The sequence below is a fragment of the Oncorhynchus tshawytscha genome, linkage group LG22 (genome assembly GCF_018296145.1).
Source record: "Oncorhynchus tshawytscha isolate Ot180627B linkage group LG22, Otsh_v2.0, whole genome shotgun sequence".
NCBI classification, from domain to species: domain Eukaryota; kingdom Metazoa; phylum Chordata; class Actinopteri; order Salmoniformes; family Salmonidae; genus Oncorhynchus; species Oncorhynchus tshawytscha.
In genome coordinates, this window is record NC_056450.1 from 35,696,440 (window position 1) to 35,721,627 (window position 25,188).

General features: G+C 42.1%; 1 protein-coding gene across 5 annotated transcripts in view; it reads left to right on the forward strand.

The window, feature by feature from the left end:
• The window catches only part of gripap1 (GRIP1 associated protein 1), a 110,156-nt gene that overhangs the window by 38,236 nt on the left and 46,732 nt on the right, over window positions 1-25,188 (forward strand). For all 5 annotated transcript variants that reach the window (XM_042304128.1, XM_042304129.1, XM_042304130.1 and 2 more), the window contains 3 exons: window positions 8,751-8,884; window positions 9,695-9,811; window positions 11,062-11,155. In XM_042304128.1, coding sequence (XP_042160062.1) covers window positions 8,751-8,884; window positions 9,695-9,811; window positions 11,062-11,155 — 345 coding nt within the window. The remainder of the gene's footprint in view (window positions 1-8,750; window positions 8,885-9,694; window positions 9,812-11,061; window positions 11,156-25,188) is intronic.

A 25,188-nucleotide genomic window follows, 5' to 3' on the forward strand; every position in this document is an offset into this window, starting at 1 on the left:
AAGCCGAAGAACACCATCCCAACCGTGAAGCACGGGGTTGGCAGCATCATGTTGTGGTGGTGCTTTGCTGCAGGAGGGACTGGTGCACTTCACAAAATAGATGGTATCATGTGGAAGGAAACTTATGTGGATATATATATAGACGCAACATCTCAACTTCCTGACTGATGTCTTAAAGTTTGGTCGCAAATGGGTCTTCAAAATGGATAATGACCCCAAGCATACTTCCAAAGTTGTGGCAAAATGGACAATAAATTCAAGGTATTGGAGTGGCCATCACAAAGCCCTGAGCTGAAACCTATAGAAAATTTGTGGCCATAACTTGTGCACGCAAGGAGGCCTACATACCTGACTCAGTTACACAAGCTCTGTCATGAGGAATGGGCCAAAATTCACCAAACCTATTGTAGGAATCTTGTGGAAGGCTACCTGAAACATTTGACCCAAAGTAAACTATTTAAAGGCAATGCTACCAAATACTAATTGAGTGTATGTAAACTTCTGACCCACTGAGAATATGAAATAAATCATTCTCTCTGAATAAAGTGGTGATCCTGACATGGAATTTTTACGAGGATTAAATGTCAGGAATTGTAAAAATGGAGTTTAAATGTATTTGGCTAAGGTGTATGTGAACTTCTGACTTCAACTGAGATATATATATATATATATATATGTACACTGCTCAAAAAAATAAAGGGAACACTAAAATAACACATCCTAGATCTGAATGAATGAAATATTCTTATTAAATACTTTTTTCTTTACATAGTTGAATGTGCTGACAACAAAATCACACAAAAATGATCAATGGAAATCAAATTTATCAACCCATGGAGGTCTGGATTTGGAGTTACACTCAAAATTAAAGTGGAAAACCACACTGCAGGCTGATATAACTGTAATGTCCTTAAAACAAGTCAAAATGAGGCTCATTAGTGTGTGTGGCCTCCACATGCCTGTATGAACTCCCTACAACGCCTGGGCATGCTCCTGATGAGCTGGCGGATGGTCTCCTGAGGGATCTCCTCCCAGACCTGGACTAAATCATCCGCCAACTCCTGGACAGTCTGTGGTGCAACGTGGCGTTGGTGGATGGAGCGAGACATGATGCCCCAGATGTGCTCAATTGAATTCAGGTCTGGGGAACGGGCGGGCCAGTCCATAGCATCAATGCCTTCCTCTTGCAGGAACTGCTGACACACTCCCAGCCACATGAGGTCTAGCATTGACTTGCATTAGGAGGAACCCATGGCCAACCGCACCAGCATATGGTCTCACAAGGGGTCTGAGGATCTCATCTCGGTACCTAATGGCAGTCAGGCTACCTCTGGCGAGCACATGGAGGGCTGTGCGGCCCCCCAAAGAAATGCCACCCCACACCATGACTGACCCACCGCCAAACTGGTCATGCTGGAGGATGTTGCAGGCAGCAGAACGTTCTCCACGGCGTCTCCAGACTCTGTCACGTCTGTCACATGAGCTCAGTGTGAACCTGCTTTCACCTGTGAAGAGCACAGGGCGCCAGTGGCGAATTTGCCAATCTTGGTGTTCTCTGGCAAATGCCAAACGTCCTGCACCGTGTTGGGCTGTAAGCACAACCCCCACCTGTGCACGTCGGGCCCTCATACCACCCTCATGGAGTCTGTTTCTGACCGTTTGAGCAGACACATGCACATTTGTGGCCTGCTGGAGGTCATTTTGCAGGGCTCTGGCAGTGCTCCTCCTGCTCCTCCTTGCACAAAGGCGGAGGTAGCAGTCCTGCTGCTGGGTTGTTGCCCTCCTACGGTCTCCTCCACGTCTCCTGATGTACTGGCCTGTCTCCTGGTAGCGCGTCCATGCTCTGGACACTACGCTGACAGACACAGCAAATCTTCTTGCCACATCTCGCATTGATGTGCCGTCCTGGATGAGCTGCACTACCTGAGCCACTTGTGTGGGTTGTAGACTCCGTCTCATGCTACCACTAGAGTGAAAGCACCGCCAGCATTCAAAAGTGACCAAAACATCAGCCAGGAAGCATAGGAACTGAGAAGTGGTCTGTGGTCGCCACCTGCAGAACCACTCCTTTATTGGGGGTGTCTTGCTAATTGCCTATAATTTCCACCTGTTGTCTATTCCATTTGCACAACAGCATGTGAAATTTGTCAATCAGTGTTGCTTCCAAAGTGGACAGTTTGATTTCACAGAAGTGTGATTGACTTGGAGTTACATTGTGTTGTTTAAGTGTTCCCTTTATTTTTTTGAGAAGTGTGTGTATGTGTGTGTGTGTGTGTGTGTGTGTGTGTATGTCTGGTAGTGTGTGTGAGATATATATATATATATATATTTACAGTGCATTGCGAAAGTATTCGGCCCCCTTGAACTTTGCGACCTTTTGCCAGATTTCAGGCTTCAAACATAAAGATATAAAACTGTATTTTTTGTGAAGAATCAACAACAAGTGGGACACACTCATGAAGTGGAACGACATTTATTGGATATTTCAAACTTTTTAACAAATCAAAAACTGAAAAATTGGGCGTGCAAAATTATTCAGCCCCCTTAAGTTAATACTTTGTAGCGCCACCTTTTGCTGCGATTACAGCTGTAAGTCGCTTGGGGTATGTCTCTATCAGTTTTGCACATCGAGAGACTGACATTTTTTCCCATTCCTCCTTGCAAAACAGCTCGAGCTCAGTGAGGTTGGATGGAGAGCATTTGTGAACAGCAGTTTTCAGTTCTTTCCACAGATTCTCGATTGGATTCAGGTCTGGACTTTTGACTTGGCCATTCTAACACCTGGATATGTTTATTTTTGAACCATTCCATTGTAGATTTTGCTTTATGTTTTGGATCATTGTCTTGTTGGAAGACAAATCTCTGTCCCAGTCTCAGGTCTTTTGCAGACTCCCTCAGGTTTTCTTCCAGAATGGTCCTGTATTTGGCTCCATCCATCTTCCCATCAATTTTAACCATCTTCCCTGTCCCTGCTGAAAAAAGCAGGCCCAAACCATGATGCTGCCACCACCATGTTTGACAGTGGGGACGGTGTGTTCAGGGTGATGAGCTGTGTTGCTTTTACGCCAAACATAACGTTTTGCATTGTTGCCAAAAAGTTCAATTTTGGTTTCATCTGACCAGAGTACCTTCTTCCACATGTTTGGTGTGTCTCCCGGGTGGCTTGTGGCAAACTTTAAATGACACTTTTTATGGATATCTTTAAGAAATGGCTTTCTTCTTGCCACTCTTCCATAAAGGCCAGATTTGTGCAATATACGACTGATTGTTGTCCTATGGACAGAGTCTCCCACCTCAGCTGTAGATCTCTGCAGTTCATCCAGAGTGATCATGGGCCTCTTGGCTGCATCTCTGATCAGTCTTCTCCTTGTATGAGCTGAAAGTTTAGAGGGACGGCCAGGTCTTGGTAGATTTGCAGTGGTCTGATACTCCTTCCATTTCAATATTATCGCTTGCACAGTGCTCCTTGGGATGTTTAAAGCTTGGGAAATCTTTTTGTATCCAAATCCGGCTTTAAACTTCTTCACAACAGTATCTCGGACCTGCCTGGTGTGTTCCTTGTTCTTCATGATGCTCTCTGCGCTTTTAACGGACCTCTGAGACTATCACAGTGCAGGTGCATTTATACGGAGACTTGATTACACACAGGTGGATTGTATTTATCATCATTAGTCATTTAGGTCAACATTGGATCATTCAGAGATCCTCACTGAACTTCTGGAGAGAGTTTGCTGCACTGAAAGTAAAAGGGGCTGAATAATTTTGCACGCCCAATTTTTCAGTTTTTGATTTGTTTGAAATATCCAATAAATGTCGTTCCACTTCATGATTGTGTCCCACTTGTTGCTGATTCTTCACAAAAAAATACAGTTTTATATCTTTATGTTTGAAGCCTGAAATGTGGTATAAGGTCGCAAAGTTCAAGGGGGCCGAATACTTTCGCAAGGCACTGTATATATATCACACACACACTACCAGTCAACTTTGGACACACCTACTCATTCAAGGGTTTTCCTTTATTTGTACTATGTTCTACATTGTAGAAAACTTTGATATAACGCATATGGAATCATATAGTTACCAAAAGTGTTTAACAAATCGAAATATATTTGAGATAGCCACCCAAAGTAGCCACCCTTTGCCTTGAGGACAGCACTCTTTGCATTCTCTCAACCAGCTTCACCTGGAATACTTTTCCAACAGCTTTGAAGGAGTTACCACATATGCTGAGCACTTGTTGGCTGCGGTCCAACTCATCCCAAATCATCTCAATTGGGTTGAGGTCAGGTGATTGTGGAGGCCAGGTCATCTGATGCAGCACTCCATCACTCTCCTTCTTGGTCAAATAGCACTTACGCAGCCTGGAGGTGTGTTGGCTCATTGTCCTGTTGAAAAACAAATGATCACACTACGCGATAACGTAGTTATCGAAATGAATGATCCCACTACGCGATAACGTAATGGTCCCACTATGCGATAACGAGATGGGAAGGCGTGTCACTGCAGAATGCTGTGGTAGCCATGCTGGTTAAGTCTGCCTTGAATTCTAAATAAATTACAGTGTCACCAGCAAAGCACCATCACACCTCCTCCATGCTTCACGGTGGGAACCACACATGCGGAGATCATCCGTTCACCTACTCTGCATCTCACAAAGACACAACGGTTGGAACCAAAAATCTCAAACTTGGACTCTTCAGACCAAAGAACAGATTTCCACTGATTCACACTGTGTCTTCTGAACAGTTGATGTTGAGATGTGTCTGTTACTTGAACTCTGTGAAGCATTTATTTGGGCTGCAATTTCTGAGGCTGGTAACTCTAATGAACCTATCCTCTGCAGCAAAGGTAACTCTGGGTCTTCCTTTCCTGTGGCGGTCCTCATGAAAGCCAGTTTCATCATAGCGCTTGATGGTTTTTGCAACTTCACTTGAAGAAACTGGAAAATTTCTTGACATTTTCCAAATTGACTGACCACATCTTAAACTAATGATGGACTGTAATTTCTCTTTGCTTATTTCAGCTGTCCTTGCCATAATATGGACTTGGTCTTTTACCAAATAAGGCTATTTTCTGTATACCCAACCCTACCTTGTCACAACACAACCGATTGGCTCAAATGCATTAAGAAGGAAAGAAAAGGCAGACCTTTTAATTGAAATGCATTCCAGGTGACTACCTCATGAAGCTGGTTGAGAGAGTGCCAAGAGTGTGCAAAGCTGTCATCAAGGCAAAGGGTGGCTACTTTGAAGATTCTAACAAATTAAAATACATTTAATATTTTAACACTTTTTTGGTTACTACATGATTCCATATCTGTTATTTCATAGTTATGTCTTCGCTATTATTCTACAATGTAGAAAATGGTACAAATAAAAACCTGTGAGTAGGTGTGACCAAACTTTTGACTGGTACTGTATATAACAAATGTTTACATATATTTATCTCTCAGATTTAGGACAGACACTTCAGAAGAAACTTCCGGTTTTATATAGTGAATCTGTTATTCAGTGCCCCTGGCTTAGATGGGGTTTAGAGTCTTATTGGTTATCGAGTTTCCCAGAAATGTTGCTGCTACAATGTACTGACTCAGGCTTGTGAATAGTTATGTAAATACAATTTCTGTTTTCAATAAATGCGAAATTTGAAACATTTCTAAAAACACGTTTTCACGTTGTCATTATGGGATGTTGTGCATAAATGGATTACATAAAATATACATCTAATCCATTTTGAATTCTGGCTGTAACACAAGAATGTATATTAAGTCAAGGGGTGGGAATAGTTTCTGAAGGCTCTTCAGCTACATGTTCAATGTGAAATATGCGTTGGTGTTTGGGGGGGGGTTGACTGGGTTTGAAGGACATCCTTTCATGCCCTGAACTATGTTGCAGCGTATGTTACATCATCACAGACATGAAACATTTAGCACCGGGAAGTGAGTCTGCAGAGATGACAACCTCCATGTCCGCAGTGTGGTTTGCTACAGGCAGGGAAAAATGAGGCAAAGAGGTGCATTGTTCACCAATATCATACAGCATCTATAACTGAGAGTGTGAATTGTTCGAGACATAGAAGAAGTCAAATATGTTTAGAAATGGTAATGGCTTGGAACCAATGGTGTTATTGTCCCTTAGCTTCTAGAGACACTTGTGTTTCTAAATATGTGGGTGAGCAGCTGATTGTTGAACGTGATATTGATATGTAGAGCTAGTGAGCATTAAATATTTACTTGCCAACTGGCAAGTGGTTTATGCCACACCTCTCCATTAACATGTCACCTTCTGAATGTTCCTGTTGTTTTTACAAAGAAAGTGAACACGTGGCACCCAAAGATGAGAAACAGAAAAACAACCACTGCAGTACCTATGTTTTTCTCAGTAAAGTGTGGTATATTAAAAACATTTACTCCTGTGGGGACAGCCCCTTCACCCCCCACCTCACCCCAAACACACGGTCAATGAGATTAAGATATCGTAATATTTTATGTTGCACCCCCTCTTAAAATGTGCCACAGAGCAGTGCATGCTCTTACTTCCTCTCTGTAGGTTGTTGGTGATGCCAGGGCCTCTTTTGGGCCATGTATAATTTACCAGCTTGTCTTAAATGTTTAATGGTTTCTCTACAGAATGTGGAGAATCAGACATTTTAAAGTAGGGAGAGTTATCTCTGTCCAGAAGGCTACTGTACCCAACACCAGTCCAGAAGGGTCCTAAGTAGATACCTACATACAGTTGAAGTCAGAAGTTTTACATCAACCTTAGCCAAATATATTTAAACTCCGTTTTTTCACAATTCCTGACATTTAATCCTAGTAAAGATTCATTGTCTTAGGTCATTTAGGATCACCACTTTATTTTAAGAATGTGAAATGTCAGAATAGTAGTAGAGAGAATGATTTATTTCAGCTTTTGTTTCTTTCATCACATTCCCACTGGGTCAGAAGTTTACATACACTCTGTTAGTATTTGGTAGCATTGCCTTTAAAATGTTTAACTTGGGTCAAACTTTTCAGGTAGCCTTCCACAAGCTTCCCACAATAAGTTGGGTGAATTTTGGCCCATTCCTCCTGACAGAGCTGGTGTAACTGAGTCAGGTGTGTAGGCCTTCTTACTCGCACGCACTTTTTCAGTTCTGCCCACAAATGTTCTATAGGCTTGAGGTCAGGGCTCTGATGGCCACTCCTATACCTTGACTTTGTTGTCCTTAAGCCATTTTGACACAACTTTGGAAGTATGCTTGGGGTCAATGTCCATTTGGAAGACCCATTTACAATGAAGCTTTAACTTCCTGACTGATGTCATGAGATGTTGCTCCAGTATATCCACATAATTTTCCTCCCTCCACCATATATTTTGTGAAGAGCACCAGTCCCTCCTGTAGCAAAGCACCCCCACAACATGATGATGCCACCCCCGTGCTTCATGGTTGGGATGGTGTTCTTTGGCTTGCAAGCCTCCCCCTTTTCCCTCCAAACATAACGATGGTCATTATGGCCAAACAGTTCTATTTATGTTTCATCAGACCAGAGGACATTTCTCCAAAAAGTACAATCTTTGTCCCCATGTGCAGTTGCAAACCATAGTCTGGCTTTTTATGGCGGTTTTGGAGCAGTGGCTTCTTCCTTGCTGAGCAGCCTTTCAGGTTATGTCGATAGAGGACTAGTTTTACTGAGGATATAGATACTTTTGCACCTGTTTCTTCCAGCATCTTCACAAGGTCCTTTGGTGTTGTTCTGGGATTGATTTGCACTTCTCGCACCAAAGTACGTTAATCTCCAGGACACAGAACATGTCTCCTTCCTGAGCGGTATGACGGCTGCGTGGTCCCATGGTGTTTATATTTGTGTACTATTGTTTGTTCATATGAACGTGGCACCTTCAGGAGTTTGGAAATTGCTCCCAAGTATGAACCAGACAATTATTTTTGAGGTCTTGGCTGATTTCTTTAGATTTTTCCCATGATGTCAAGCAAAGAGGCACTGAGTTTGAAGGTAGGCCTTGAAATACATCCACAGGTATGCCTCCAATTGACTCAAATGATGTCAGTTATCCTATCAGAAGCTTCTAAAGACATTACATAATTTTCTGGAATTTTCCAAGCTGTTTAAAGGCACAGTCAACTTAGTGTATGTAAACTTCTGACCCACTGGAATTGTGATACGGTGAATTATAAGTGAAATAATCTGTCTGTAAACAATTGTTGGAAAAATTACTTGTGTCATGCACAAAGTAGATGTCCTAACCAACTTTCCAAAACTATAGTTTATTAACAAGAAATTTGTGGAGTGGTTGAAAAATGAGTTTTAATGACTCCAGCCTAAGTGTATGTAAACTTCCCACTTCAACTGTATATACGCCTGCCAAGAAGTTCTTCCCACAGCAGCCATTAGTTTTCTATGGGAAATCCATAAGTGCCTACGGACTGAGGCTTCCCTCTATGCACAATGTCCTGGGTCCTAACTTAATTACTGTGTTTGTTTCCTTATCCAAGCCACATAATGGATGTTGGTGGTAGACGATGTTCTGTAGTTACAGTTGGGAGGACAGTAAATGCAGCTTATGAAAACCAGCCATACGTAAGCGGGTTGAAATGGTTAGCACGGTGCCCTTGCTTTGTCCTGAAAGGGAATATTAACCACATCAAAAGGTGTTTGGTGACTACTTTTTTCACCACTTAGAAATAATTACTTCAGCTGTAATTCCTCAGTAAGACTCCCCCATTGAGAGAGTGTTTGTGTGTGTTTCCAGGCCTGGAAGAGCTGGTGTTGTCAGAGATCAGCTCTCCTAGTCCTAAGCAGCAGAGGGGAGATAGCAGCAGTGTCTCGTCCTTCAGCTACGGGGAGATCATGAAGGAGGGAGCCACATCACAGAACATCAACAAGGCACTGTAGACTACATCAGTCATCAAAGCACCAACAAAGTACACTACACTAGTCAGCTAGAGACAGGAAACCAAGTCTGCACACGGGTCCACAGAACTGGCCAAGGCACATACAATGTAGTTTGTGAAAGCAATGGTACGCAGAGTATTGACTAGATCGATGTTTGACAGTAAAGAGTACAAATGAGGTGGGAAAGAGTTATGAAACTACATAATCCACCCATTGAATAATTAGAAATGTTTTGATGTATGGAACCACAAAGAGAACCAATGATGTTGTCTGCAGCAACACACTACCTCTTACATTGCATTGGTAACTGCACAGAGTACAACCAGTACACACTGAGGCAGAGATGAGAGGCTGAACTTTCAGCAACCACAGTCATGACAGATAGCTCAACAGGGAGCTCACATGCATTTCATGTTTATGTGCTCCTCTGCTATGAATAGCTTTATAAAAAATGTGGATACTATAATTAGAATCCTTTGAATAAATACATGTTCTGTAATGTTTCTCTGCCAGGGATGTGGATTGTTAAGGAAAGGGAAAGAAAGAGAAAAAAATCTCTAAACCATACAATTTAGAATCCTCCAATTGTTTCCACGGAACAGATCAAATACGTATTCCAGTTCTGTGTGTATAATACAGAGATAAGCTTGTTCCATTAGACTTGTCAAGCTCCCAGTCACTGATAAAGAGAGAAGTATAATAAACGGATTGCACAAAATAAGCTTCTCGCTCCGTCTGACTCTGTCTCTAAGTTCATGTAGGGAAGGTGTAACAGTGCTGTCTGGTCCTGTGTGTCCTCAGTCCGCCAGTGGCAGCCCCCAGTCCCAGCGGCCTGCTGACCTGTCTGATGATGAGGTTGGGGAGCTGTTCCAGAGGCTGGCTGGGGTGCAGCAGGAGAAGTGGATGTTGGAGGAGAAGGTAGAATCTCTATGCTATTCATACTTAGTTATAATATAATAGTGTATACATAAGCAGCAAGGGCTCGAGGAGGTGTGGACACAGCACTTAGCTGTGGTATATTGGCCATATATCACAATCCCCTAAAGTGCTTTATTGCTATTATAAAATGGTTTACCAATGTAGTTGGAGCAGTAAAAATACATGTTTTGTCATACCCATTGTATACGGTCTGATATAACATTGCTGTCAGCCAATCAGCATCCAGGGCTCGATCCACCCAGGTTACAATATACTACTCTACTATAAACCGTATAAGATACCATACTACTATCTATATATACTCACTACATGGCCAAAATGATGTGGACATCCCTTTTTTTGGCTAATTCAGCGGCACGCGACGGGTATAGAATCTTAACGCTACATCATACAATGACATTCTAGACGATTCTGTGCTCCCAACTTTTTGGCAACAGTTTGGGGAAGGCTCTTTCCTGTTTCAGCTTTAAAAAGCCCCCCCGTGCACAAAGCGAGGTCCATACAGAAATGGTTTGTCGAGATTGGTGTGTAAGAATTTGACTTGCCTGCACTAAGCCCTGACCTCAACCCCATCGAACATCTTTGGGATGAATTGGAGCGCCGACTGCGAGCCAGGCCTAATTGCGCTACATCAGTGCCCGACCTCACTAACGCTCTTGTGGCTAAATGCTAAAAGTCCCCGCAGCAATGTTCTAACATCTAGTGGAAAGCCTTCCCAGAAGAGTGGAGGCTGTTAAAGCAGCGAAGGGAGGACCAACTCCATATTAATGTCCATGATTTTAGAATGAGATGACATGAAAGAAAGTTGTGGAATAAGGTTAATGTTCCTCTCTGCAATTTATGAGTCTGCGGCAGTGATGAATCCTTATTTTTGGGCCACTAGAATTGATTTATTTCCCAATGAAATTGTGATGCCATCTTTTACTGGTGATTTTAAATCACTTTGAAATGCACCAGAATATGTCTGTACCTGCACTGAACGGGAACCTTTTGCTTGTTTTCGTGCTTTGCTGTTTTCGTGCCTTGGCCTGGCTGTTTTGCAGCCTAGGACATTTTTTCCTGAGATCATGTTATATTCTTACAATGCCTGCCTGCCCGCCCGCCCGCTCTGTGTGAGAGATGATTGATGGACTTGGTACATGCTGTTAGCTGTGACGGGTGCTTTGTATACAGTATGTATGTATTCCTGTGGTTCTGGTGCATCTAATATGTCTCTACTGTGCTTGCAGGTGAAACACCTAGAGGTCAGCTGCTCCTCCATGGCTGATGACATCTGTAAGAAAAGTTCTATCATCGAGACCTATGTCATGGACAGCAGGATAGGTAACGTTCTGAGCTTGGGCGATATACTGTATATACTGTATACCAGGGGGAATTTGAAATAGCCACAGGATGGTTTTTCAATACCGTTCTTTTTCAAGAAATGTAATATTATGAAATATATATGAAATATTTCTCGCTACTTTAAGTACAGTGGATGGATTCAAATCTATACACTACCCCATAATGACAAAGCAAAAACAGTTTTTTAGAAATGTTTGCACATTTATAAAAACACCTTTTTGGCAGTGATCACAGCCTTGAGTCTTCTTGGGTATGATGCTACAAGCTTGGCACACCTGTATTTGGGGAGTTGCTCCAATTCTTCTCTGCAGATCCTCTCAAGTTCTGTCAGGTTGGATGGGGAGCGTCGCTGCACAGCTATTTTCAGGTCTCTCCAGAGATGTTTGATCGGGTTCAAGTCCGGGCTCTGGCTGGGCCACTCAAGGACATTGAGACTTATCCCGAAGCCACTCCTGCATTGTCTTGGCTGTGAGCTAAGGGTCGTTGTCTTTTTTGGAAGGTGAACCTTCGCCCCAGTCTGAGGTCCTGAGCGCTCTCGAGCAGGTTTTCATCAATGACCTCTCTGTTCTTCATCATTCCCTTGATCCTGACTAGTCTTCCAGTCCCTGCCCCTGAAAAACATCCCCACAGCATGATGCTGCCACCACCATGCTTCAGTATAGGGATGGTGCCAGGTTTCCTCTAGATGTGACGTTTGGTATTCAGGCTAAAGAGTTCAATCTTGGTTTCATCAGACCAGAGAATCTTGTTTCTCATGGTCTAAGAGTTCTCTAAGCGGGCTGTCATGTGCCTTTTACTGAGGAGTGGCTTCAGTCTGGCCACTACCATAAAGGCCTGATTGGTGGAATGCTACACAGATGGTTGTTCTTCTGGAAGGTTCTCCCATCTCCACAGAGGAACTCTGGACCTCTGTCAGAATGACCATCAGGTTCTTGGTCACCTCCCTTACCAAGGCCCTTCTCTCCCGATTGTTCAGTTTGGCCGGGCGGCCAGCTCTAGGAAGAGTCTTTGTGGTTCCAAACTTCTTCCATTTAATAAGGATGGATGCCACTGTGTTCTTGGGGACCTTCAATGCTGCAGACGTTTTTTTAGTTCCCTTCCCCAGATCTGTGCCTCGACACATTCCTGTCTTGGAGCTATACGAACTATTCTTTCAACCTCATGACTTGGTTCTTGCTCTGACATGTGCTGTCAACTGTGGGACCTTTTATATAGACAGGTGTGTGCCTTTCCAAATCATGTCCATTCAATGGAAATTACCACAGGTTGGACTTAAGTCAAGTTGTAGAAACATCTCAAGGATGAGCAATGGAAACAGGATGCACCTGAGCTCAATTTCCAGTCTCATAGCAAATGGACTGAATACTGACATAAATAGGGTATTTCTGTTTTTTATATTTACTACATTCGCAAAAATGTCTAAACCTGTTTTCGCTTTGTCATTATGGGGTATTGTGTGTTGGTTGATGTTTCTATTTATTTAATCTATTTTAAAATACGACTAACATAAGAAAATGTGGACTAACTCGAGGGGTATTAATACTTTCCGAATTAACTGTATGACTACATATTTTGCTTAGTATTTTGTCTGTCGAACGGCAATGTAAGTTTTAAAGCCAGTTACTTTCATTTTGTCTGCTGAAATGTAGCCCAACTAGGAAGTAACAGCGTATTTTATTTTTCGAGTTGTGAGTTTATGGTTATGACTGTTGAACCAAAAAACAAAGGGCAGTTAAAGATTAGACTTGACTGTTGATTATTCCAGTACATCTTGTTTCATGTCTCGAGGGCAAAAGTAGCAATTGTATTTCACCGTAAATAACCTATTCTCTAACTACTTGCATAAGTAGACACTATCCTGCTCCTTCACAGTGGGGGATTTATTCAATTATATTATTACATTTGAACCTGACTCACTGTATTGCTTTTATAATACACTCTTAAATGCTTTTCTGTTCCTATTTATAATTCCGTAAAATTTAAATTAATATCCCTGAAGTTTGTCCTTAAATCACTGAACACAACAGATACTTTTTAGAGACAGGCTTCTATTTCAGCCAGGCTTCTATTTCCTTAATGCACACAGCTTTTGCTCATTTGCATAGTTAATTGTTTAATTCCAGCATTCCCTTCCAGCAATTTCTTCAACACTTATGTGTTATCATTGACACACTGTCACGGTTATCATGTCTTAGTACATTTAATTTTTTCTAAATAGAGTCAATGTCCTTGACAGAATAATTATTTTCCTAGACTGTGCATTTTCAGCAGTTCTTAGAGGTTGATCGGCCGATTTCTAGGGGTCTGTACTCCCGAAGTTGATTGTTATGGTTGCCAGTTAGCTAGCAGTGCTCAGCTGTTAGTAGCCAATGGCTAGCAGTTTCTTACTGGGGATTTAAAATGGCATAATTTTTTTGTCACGACGGAATTATTTAGTGTAACAAACAATTAATGGTAATTCATGTTAACTTTGTAAATAATTAATTTAGACAGGGCATTTATTTGAAACAGCACGTTTATTTGGTGAACTGTTTGCCATTGCTTGGCTATTAAAAGGTACAGGCGGCTATTTGAGATTTGGCGTTTAACATTTTACGGTAATTCGATTTGAAATTTGCCACTATTGGAGCGCTCAGATACACTTGAAACAGCTCTTTGTTCAAACTAATAACTCCATGATAAGCTGTGGGCTCTGCTTAACATTTCGTTTTTTTCTTTTAATAAGGTCAGGGTGGTTCGGCTGGCTGTGTATTTGAGATTCCTCTGCACCCTGTTCTGCGGTTGTCCTCGACCAGATTAGCACAAGTTCCGTTCTAAGTATTATCCATGCTAATTTAACGTCCGTGAGGCATCATGGTGAGTGGAGAGGTAAATGGAGCTCCATTACCATATAAAACTGGCAGAGTTTACAAGAAAATCTATTCAGAATGAAATTCAAGCACTTTTTTTTTTAGAATGATTAGCACAGTGAAACATAATAAAGTCATGCTAAGTATGCTAGCTGTGGTGTTACTGGCTAGGATGTAAAGACAGTTTCAGAAATTCAAATCGAAATGGCATATTTCGCAGATCCAAAACGTCAACCATAGCAACATTTCACGTTAAACTGATGTAGATGGGCTTTAAAACGGACCATAAGCTCAATAGAGACTGACCCAGTTTCACCACCTGGACTTGTCATCAGTGACTTGGGTCTCTGTCGGAATGCCGTCCTTATTGTGAGCTCTGCAGGCACTCAAGCTCAATGATATCATCAGGCTTTAGTTTCGTGAAGGCCTGTAACATCGTGATAGGGCTGTGCTGCACTGCACTCAGAGGGCACACTCCAGGGCATGCGTTTAGGAAAGCATTAGCAAAAAAACATTTGAAGTAGTTCACTCTCAAATAAAGCTCTCGTTCACCCTTGGATGTTTTCTCTTGATCTTCATAATGGTCCTCCTGTTGGCGATGCTAGAGAGGATATTTTCATCATTACCGTTTTCTTTGTAGATGCTGTGCCCCTTAACCGTAACTACTGCAATGATTGATTGAATTATTAAGACTTTTTTTATTTTTTATATAGGCCAAGTCTTAGTTACATGATACTGAAAAGAGAGCTTGTTTGTTGAAATGTGTCATAAGTTAATCATGGCGTAGAGAGTACAGATATGAGGTGAAAGATGCAAGGACAATGGCAAGATTTCTGAACCAAGCAATGTGTTTTACTCTACACCATGTTCTGAAATGCTCCAGTGTTTAAGGCTCATTTCACATTGACATTTATGCTTAAATTTGGAATATTTAGCTTAAATCTTGGAAGTATTCAAATTCACTTAACTTTGACTGATGCATCCTTTCTGTGCTCCTCTTCTATAACCCAGTTCAATGAATCTCAGAGAGCGGGAGAGAGAAAAGGAGATTGAGTTGTACTGCTAGCAACGCGCATGACCCACCCACCTGAAGATCTGTCTATTTCCTTTGACGGAGGGGTGCAGAATCCTCTTGTCATTTAAATCTCGCTGGATTGATTGCTTTCATTTTACTCCTGCGACTCTTTCATACTCTTCTTGCTCGCGCCTGCTGTTTTTCCCCGTTAAATCTACGACCGTGGAAATGATTATAATGACCTGGCAAACACACCCCGGTAATGGCTGAAATGGGCTCAATGGAATACATTGTCTTTCCGTTGCGTCAATTTGTATTTAGTATGGATCCCCATTAGCTGCTGCCAAGGCCGTCTCTTCCTGGGGTCCAGCAACATGAAGGCAGTTTTAACAACGTTACAATACAGTCACAACATCTCTACAACACATTGTGTGCCCTCAGACCACTACTCTACTACCACATATCTACAACACATTGTGTTCCCTCAGACCACTACTCTACAACACAGTGTGTTCCCTCAGACCACTACTCTACTACCACATATCACAACACATTGTGTTCCCTCAGGCCACTACTCTACTACCACATGTCTACAACACAGTGTGTTCCCTCAGACCACTACTCTACTACCACATATAACAACACATTGTGTTCCCTCAGACCACTACTCTACTACCACATATCACAACACATTGTGTTCCCTCAGACCACTACTCTACAACACAGTGTGTTCCCTCAGACCACTACTCTACTACCACATATCTACAACACAAAATCCATGTCTACATGTGTACGCCTGTGTTTGTGTCTATGCCTGTGTTTGTGTCTATGCCTGTGTTTGTGTCTATGCCTGTGTTTGTCTATGCCTGTGTTTGTGTCTATGCCTGTGTTTGTGTCTATGCCTGTGTTTGTGTCTATGCCTGTGTTTGTGTCTATGCCTGTGTTTGTGTCTATGCCTGTGTTTGTGTCTATGCCTGTGTTTGTGTCTACGCCTGTGTTTGTGTCTACGCCTGTGTTTGTGTCTACGCCTGTGTTTGTGTCTACGCCTGTGTTTGTGTCTACGCCTGTGTTTGTGTCTACGCCTGTGTTTGTGTCTACGCCTGTGTTTGTGTCTACGCCTGTGTTTGTGTCTACGCCTGTGTTTGTGTCTACGCCTGTGTTTGTGTCTACGCCTGTGTTTGTGTCTACGCCTGTGTTTGTGTCTACGCCTGTGTTTGTGTCTACGCCTGTGTTTGTGTCTACGCCTGTGTTTGTGTCTACGCCTGTGTTTGTGTCTATGCCTGTGTTTGTGTCTACGCCTGTGTTTGTGTCTACGCCTGTGTTTGTGTCTACGCCTGTGTTTGTGTCTATGCCTGTGTTTGTGTCTCTTCAGTCACCTCTGTTTCATAAGGTGTATTTTTATCTGTTTTTTGACTGCTTGCATGAGTTACTTAATGTGGAATAGAGTTCCATGTAGTCATGGCTCTATGTAGTACTGTGGAATAGAGTTCCATGTAGTCATGGCTCTATGTAGTACTGTGGAATAGAGTTCCATGTAGTCATGGCTCTATGTACTACTGTGGAATAGAGTTCCATGTAGTCATGGCTCTATGTAGTACTGTACGCCTCCCGTAGTCTGTTCTGGACTTGGGGACCTTGAAGAGACCTCTGGTGGCATGTCTTGTGGGGTATGTATGGGTGTCTGAGCTGTGCGCCAGTAGTACAAGCAGACAGCTTGGTGCATTCAACATGTCAATACATCTCATAAATATAAGTAGCGATGAAGTCAATCTCTCCTCCACTTTGAGCCAGGAGAGATTGACATGCATATTATTAATGTTAGCTCTCTGTGTACATTAACAGGATCATACCTGGAGGAGCAGGTTAAATACCCTGAGCCCAGGTGACTCCAGTCACTAACGACCCTCCTCTGCCTGCAGGAGGAACCGCCCCCTGCACTGCAGAGGAGGAGCCATGACGATATGTTTTGACCATGACAGTTTACAATCTAGGGTTATTCCAAGCAGTTTAGTCACCTCAACTTGCTAAATTTCCACATTTTTCATTACAAGATTTAGTTCAGGTTTAGTGAATAATTTGTCCCAAATACAATGCTTTTTGTTTTTGAAACATTTAGGGCTAACTTATTCCTTGCCAGCCATTCTGAAACTAACTGTAGCTCTTTAAGTGTTGCAGTCATTTCAGTCGCTGTAGTAGCTAAAGCTTTGTCTGGGATTTAATGCATTGTCTCGAGACTCACAAGAAAGAGAAGAAAAAACGTTATTTTCATGGTTGTTTATTTGATGTGGAACTAAAAAAAGTTACAATTTAATGCTAGGCATGCACGATATATCGGTGAACATATCGGAATCGGCCGATATTATCTTAAAATATCGGTATACATCGGTATCGGCCCAAAAATGTGATATCGGTGCATCACTATTTAATAGTTGTTTACAAATGAGATGCACTGAAATGAATACAACTTCCCGAAAATTAACCCTTGGATTTTAGTGATAGTATGTCTCATCTCGCAAACAATGTAAAGTATTTATAGATTAGTGTAATCTAGAGCCAAGCCTGTTGATTTTTAATCCGAGGGTATCCTGTTATTGACACATTTGTTAAATGATGCATCAGAACATGACAACCATAATTAGTGAGGCAGTCTAGACGGTGCATGTGAGTAAGGCTAGGAAGAGCAAGTTTTTGGTGGTTGAAGCCATATTCCACCCCATTATGTTAATTTATTCATATTTGCAAATACCCCAAGTATTTATGCAGATCATTTTCTTTATTAACACAAAATATGAAAAATATGAGATTTGACAATAAATGTAATACCTATAAGTCAGTCAATATCTGATGGATGTAAAAAAAAATCTTAGTGTGTAGTATCTTTGTTCATTGTCCAACTGTTGCATTTATTATAATTGTTTTTAAAAGATTTTAATAATTTTGATGACTGTTGCTAATACTACAGTCTAGTGCTAGATGTAAAACTCAAAACAAAGAAAGAAGCAATCACAGCAGATAAAAGTAGGTCTCAACTTGTCTTTCAATAGTGATAGTGCTTTTTAGTTTGCCAAACAAAAGACATTGCCAATACAGTGGCTTGAAAAAGTAGTACCAAAGTTGGATCGAAATGGATTTGTCATTTTTTTGTCAACAATCTACAGAAAATACTCTTGTCAAAGTGGAAGAAAAATGTAATATATTTGAACATTCTTACCTAAAATATAGTCGTTGCACAAGTATTCAGGCCCTTTGCTTAGGCAAACTTAAATTAGTTCAGGAGTAAAATTTAGCTTAACAAATCACATAAGTTACATGGAATCACTCTGTGATAGGGGTTGGCAAGCTTACAAAATTGTACATAAAATTTTCAGTAAATGCTTTAGGTAGCTAGCTAGATGGATAGATTATTTACATCCACTAGACTTCACAAGATGACAGCCTGGTTTACTGGTTTGCTTAGGAGTCCCTAAAACATTATACAACACATTCATACAAATGTGAAACGTCTATACAGCAAGCTAAATGTTTTTCTAGTTGGCTAATGTTAGCTAGACAGCTAGCTTATTAAAAAGCTATTTCTGTAAATATGCATTTCTCAACATTAACTAACACATTCCTCTTAACTGTACTTTTTTTTTTGTTGCATGATTCGAGTTTCTAGTTTTAATGTCATATGCACAAGTACAGTCAAAAAGCTCTAACCCCAACAATACAGTAATGAATAATCATGTAATACTAAGAATAACAAGGTAGAACAAAAACACACAAGATAGAAATACGAAGAACACGATAAAGTAAGCATACTAATATATATATATATAGGGTCAGTACCATATTTACAATGTGCAGGGATACTGGAGTGATAGAGGTAGATATGTATAGGGGTGAGGTGACTAGACATCAGGATATATGATAAACAGAGTAGCAGCATCATATATGATGATTGTATGTGATTGGGTGTGTGTAGAGTCAGTGTAAATGTGTATGTTATGTGTGTGAGAGCAAACGATGGAGTGTTTATGTGTGTTGGAGTATGTGTGCATAGTATGTATGGCCCTGTGTGCAGTCCAAAAATCAAATGTAAAGGTCAACTCAGATAGTTCATGTAGCCATTTATTTAGCAGTCTTATGGCATGGGGATAAGCTGTTCAGGAGCCTGTTGGAGTCAGATTTGAATACCAGGAGCTCGGCCCCAGTGATGGTACTGGGTTGTCCGCACCACTCTCTGCAGCGCCATGCAATCGACGTCAGTGCTCTTGCCATACCAAGCAGTGAAGATGGTACTGGGTTGTCCGCACCACTCTGCAGCGCCATGCAATCGACGTCAGTGCTCTTGCCATACCAAGCAGTGAAGATGGTACTGGGTTGTCCGCACCACTCTCTGCAGCGCCATTGCAATCGACGTCAGTGCTCTTGCCATATCAAGCAGTGAAGATGGTACTGGGTTGTCCGCACCACTCTCTGCAGCGCCATGCAATCGACGGCAGTGCTCTTGCCATACCAAGCAGTGACGCAGTCAGTCAAGATGCTCTCAATGGTATAGCTGTAGAACCTTTTGAGGATTTGAGGGCCTGTCATGCCAAATAATGCCTCCCTCTACGTCGCAATGGGATTTGATAAACTATTAGCGTCCGTTGCTATATCAGCGGTGGGATGAACTAATGATTCAAATTTTGGAAATCATTACAGCCGTAATGACGTTCTTTCCATCATTGTTATGCAAACAAGGCTGTTTTCCGCGTCAAGGTTTTCCGCGTCAAGGTTTTGTTTAGCTAATGAAATGAAAACATTACTTCAAACTACTTTTGGGTACCGTGTTATTAACATTACAACATGAAATCCATGTCTTAAATATTGTTATGTTTTGGAAATGGCAGAGAAAACATGCAATCTGCTTGACACATTAAAGTTTACTTACCTTACAGACCAGGAAGTCAGCTAATTTCCACTCCATTCATGTGCAAATCCGTTTGATTCATACACTGGCTTGTCTGGCTGTCATGTTTATATTTTAACCTGCCCTTCCCTTGTCTACACTGAAATAATATAATTTCACTAGTCCTCTATTATGGTTTGTTTTTAAATCTCATAGCTCATTAGTACACCGTTGTAGTTGAATATATATGGATCTATTGTAGGTCCTAGGATACAACAATGAATAATGTGGAACAAATAAATAACATCAAAGGATACCTTACAACTTATTAATAATGAACACCTTGTGAAACAGCTGTGAAAACCAACCTGCCAATATTTAAGATTGGAATACATAAACTTCAATAGTTTTTGGTACAGTTGTGTCATATTTTCACAGATTTTTTTTGTGCACTCAGATGGCAATCATAGATACAAATAATGAATTCTGGTGTGTGGAATATATAGAGGTGGTGGTTGCTGTGTGGGTGGGAGGTTCTGCCTGTCACTTGTTCTCAATAGGCAGCCAGTCTCAGAAGGGGGACGAAGAGGGAAAATGGGTGTTTGCAGTGCTAGTGTTTTTAGTTAATCTGTGTATCTTACATATTATGTGCCCAGAATGATAGAGCAAGAAAACTTAATGACAACAACTGTAGTTGTAAATTATATAATGAAAAGTTGGAGGGTGGTTGATAATGGAGGACCTCAGGTGGATCCACGTCTGAGTGTTGGGCAGAACCCAATGGGAACAGGGTAGCGGACAGAGACGTAAACAAGCAAACACACAGGTTACACTTTACTGGGAGAACATTTGATGGATTAGTGCAGTGTTATAAATGGGAGATATGTACTTTTCAACACTTTTGGAAGATATAGCCTACCTCAAGCTGGTCCCCCTCCGACTCGGAGCACAGAGAATCAGACGGATCCGAACTCACTGGTTCTGGTGGACGGTATACCTCCAGGGGGGCTCGGACATTCGATGGTCCTAAAGTCATTTGGAGAGCGAAATTGAGAGGTACATTTTTATAAGCTCAGCATAACTACCATTTTTCCTGCTTTCTCAAATGTCATTCAAAGCTGAACATACTTTGTATATTGGGCTTCACTGAAGTGTAGGGCGTCAGTGCTTCCAGTGGTCGACCGTCCAGCTGCTTCCGCAGAGGTAACCCTAGGTAGACAGAGAAAAATATCAGTGTTAGGGAAACTAAAACTAGCTTCAGGTTATTTTGTGTGCAAATGCAAATAGTTATTATCAGAGTTTTTTTTAAATATTCACTTTAACAGATGGTGACCCCAGCTAGGAGCGAAAGAGCAGTGAGGATTCCCAGGTCTCACCTTCCTTTCGTCCTTCTTCCAAACCAAGTCATTTGCCCCGGTGTCGTAGCACTTCGTCCCCTTCTTGATTCTGCTCCGGTAGCTGTTTCTCCTGCACCTTGTCCATGCTCAGTCTCACCTCGATTGATGACAGGAATACATGCAATTATGGTTCATATTACAAATATATTTCTTAGAGGGACAGAAAGTAAATTATCAGCGGATAATCATTTTTACCTGGTCAATAACCTTCTCAGTCCGTGCCTGAAGGTAGTACTCAAAGGTGTTCTGATCTGGTTCGACAACTTCCACCAGATCAGGAGGGGTTTCAGTGATCTCAAAGTATGTTCCAGCATTCATGACTTTGGTCACTCAAGATGACCTCTTTAGTAAAAGGCACCCTCCTGTGTGGCTGGCCATCCTTTTCACGTATGTAGATATGATTGCCTAACAAGTTGAAGAGAATAATTGTTGAAATACTCAAGTCCACATCACCTAGTTAAGGGCATTTGGAATTACCATAATTGTTTACACCTATCCATTTTATTATTTTTATATTTAACTAGTTAAGTCCGTTAAGAACAAATTCTTATTTTCAATGACGGCCTAAGAACAGTGGGTTAACTGCTTTGTTCAGGGGCAGAACAACATTTTTACCTTGTCAGCTCGGGGATTCAATCTTGCAACCTTTCGGTTATTAGTCCAACGCTCTAACCACTAGGCTACCTGCTGCCCTGATCAGGTTTAACTTCTAGCTAGACACCTCAATATGACAGACAAATAACTATATCGTTGGAGGCTGCTGATGGGAGGACGGCTCATAATGATGGCTGGAATGGAGTCAATTGAATGGTATCAACCACATGGAAACCACATGTTTGATACCATTCCATTTACTCCATTCCAGACATTATCAGCAGCCTCCACTGAACTATATGTATAGCTAGCAACTAGCTAACCTTAGACTGGAAATGGTTGTGAAAAATGGTTGTACATAGCTAAATCCGTCCAGTTATCTAATTGCTTAACGTTACCCTGAATTGTGAATTTCTCTGAATGTTGCTCCTCTTGTCGAGCTCAGTGGTGTCTTCATAGTACTCCCAAGTGACGCAGTGGTCTGAGGCACTGCATTGCAGTGCTAGCTGTTCTAGAGATCCTGGTTGGAGTCCAGGCTCTGTCTATGAAAGTACAGTAGCTAGCAACGGCAATCTAAAAACAGCTTAAATTATTTATTCCTATTTAACAATATGTACCATCAAAAACACCGTTCTTGAAGAGACATTCAGTGGTCATTTATTTGCGCGGACTGAGTGAGCATTATTGCGGTGAGATAGAACTAAAACTGCCCGCATCCTCCTTCCTTTGTGACTGCTATGAGGTAAAATAGAGCCAAGCAACCAGCATTGCAACTGACGCTTTGGTTCATTATGTAATCCAGTCAGAATGTTGCAAGTTCTAGCAACAGTCCTAGCAACAGAAGCTAGAACTCATCGAATCCCATTGTGACGTAGAGGGGGACACTATTTGGAATGATAGGCCCCTGCCAAACGTTCTCAACCTCCTGAGTGGGAAGAGTTGCTGTCGCACCTTCTTTTTGATTGTGCATGTGGACCATTTTAAGTTCTTAGTGATTTGGACACCGAGGAACTTGAAGCTCTCGACCCGCTCCACTGCCACCCTGTCAATGTGGATGGAGGTGTGCTCGCCCCTCAGTTTCCTGTAGTTCACGATCCTCGGTCTTACTAACGTTGAGGGAGAGGTTGATCCAGCCCCACACTGCCAGGTCTCTGACCTCCTCCCTGTAGGCTGTGTCATTGTCGCTGGTGATCAGGCCTACCGTCTTGTCGTCAGAAAACTTGATGATGGTGTTGGAGTCGTGCGTTGCCACGCAGTCAAGGGTGAACAGGGAGTACAAGAAGCAACTAAGCACACACCCTCTTATCTAGGTGGGTGAGGGCAGTGTGGAGTGCAATTGAGATTGCGTCATCTATGGATCTGTTGGTATGCAAATTGGAGTGGGTCTGGGATGATGGTGTTGTGTGCCATAACCAATGGGTGGTCTCGCTCGGACCCAAATCTTCTGGGTTGGTGGCAGCCCTCACACTCTGTACTATGTTAATGTCGAAGCTAGCATAAATTGCATTGAGTTTGTCTAGTAGAGGCATTTGTTGGGCAGATCATGGCTGGCTCTTCCTTTCTAATTGAAAATGGGCTGTAGCCCCTGCTGTGGACGTCGGAGCCTGTGTAATATGATTCCACCTTACTTCTATATTGTCCTTTTGTCGTTTGATGACTCTGTGGAGGTCATAGCGGGACTTCTTGTTCCTGTGCTCTGCCGTTGCCTCAGGGTTGTCTGCAGTACCTCTATCCTTTAGTTTAGCGAATCTTAACTGTGGGGACAACAACACTGATGCATTTCCTAATGAAGCCGGTGACTGAGGTGGTTAGCTCGTCGATGTTATTGGTGGAGTCCCGAAACATTCCAATTAGCGCTAGCAAAGTAGCCCTGTAGCATAATCTCTGATTCTGGAGACCATTTCTCGACGGAGCGAGTCAGGGGTAATTCCTGTTTGAGCGTGTGCTTGTAAACAGGAAGCAGGAGTACCTGATCTGATTTGCCGAATGGCTGACCAGGGAGGGCCTTGTATGCTTGCTTGAGGGTAGATTAACGGTAGTCTTTATCTCCCCTAGTGGCGAGGGAGGCGTGTTGGTTGAAGTTGGGCATCACGCCTTTCAATGAAGCAGAATTAAAATCGCCGGCAACCAGTAAAGCAGCCACTGGATGTACGTTTTTCTGCTTGGTTATAGCCTCATACAGTTCCTTTTAATGCCAGCCTGTTATGTTTCTTGTTTTGAGGTGGAATGTATACAACAGTCACAATAACAGCTGAAAACTCCCTCGGGAGGTAAAAGGGTTGGCATTTGACCATAAGGTTTTCCAAGACGGTGAACAGTTAGTCAACACTTCAATGTCGCTCGAGTCGGCACACCAGTTGTTGATGAAGAGGCAAACCCCTCTCCCCTCGATTTCCCCAACTCCACTGTCCTGTCGGGACGGTGAATGAAGAATCCATAGAGTTGGATAGCTAAAGAACAGGGGTACCACAGACAACCCTGAGGCTACAGCAGAGGACAGGAACAAGTCAAATAAGTCCCATATATTGTCTGAGAGGCTTGTTTGAGAAAAGCTGAGAATATTTCTGTTTCGAGAGTCATGTTGGTAGCAAATCTGCGATCTGAGGTCATCCATCTTATTATCAACTGACTGTACATTGGCCAATAGAATGGGGGGGAAGAGGTTTCCGGTTCTTCCTTCGCCTTAATCTCACCAGGATCCCCCCCTCTCTTGCCTCTGTGACGTCGGTATTTCCTCTTGGGTAGCCCGAAAAGTTGGAATTACAGACAGAGCCCAGGACAGATGAGTTGAAGTTAAAACCAGAATTGAGGTAACTGCCAATCTGATGTTCAAAGTTATTCTCGGTTGTAAGAAATGACAGCGGATACATAATTTTTTTTTTTTTAAATAAAAAAATAAACAAAAGCTAAGTTTGGTCGGAGCTAGCGGTCATCTAGTACAGCGCTATCTTCAATTTGTTATTAAGTTATAATTACTTATATTTGCTTTCATTCAAGTATTTTTGTCAGCCATCTTCCTGAAGCAACATTAGATCCTTGGTTCATAGAGCTTTATGGGAGTTCTGATAACCACTTGGTAGGAAGTCTGGCGATTTGCATCGTTTGGAGGGTCAACTAGAGGCCTGAAAAGGCACGACCTGTCATTCAATGTTGAATTTTCAACACCACTCTGGCTTGATGCTGGATCACGCAAAGTGGAGGGGAAGGGCTAAAGGAGGTTATTGGGATTGAGCCTAGAAGTCCAATGGTCAGTAGTGCTGTTTTTCTAGCTCAGAGATGAGTGG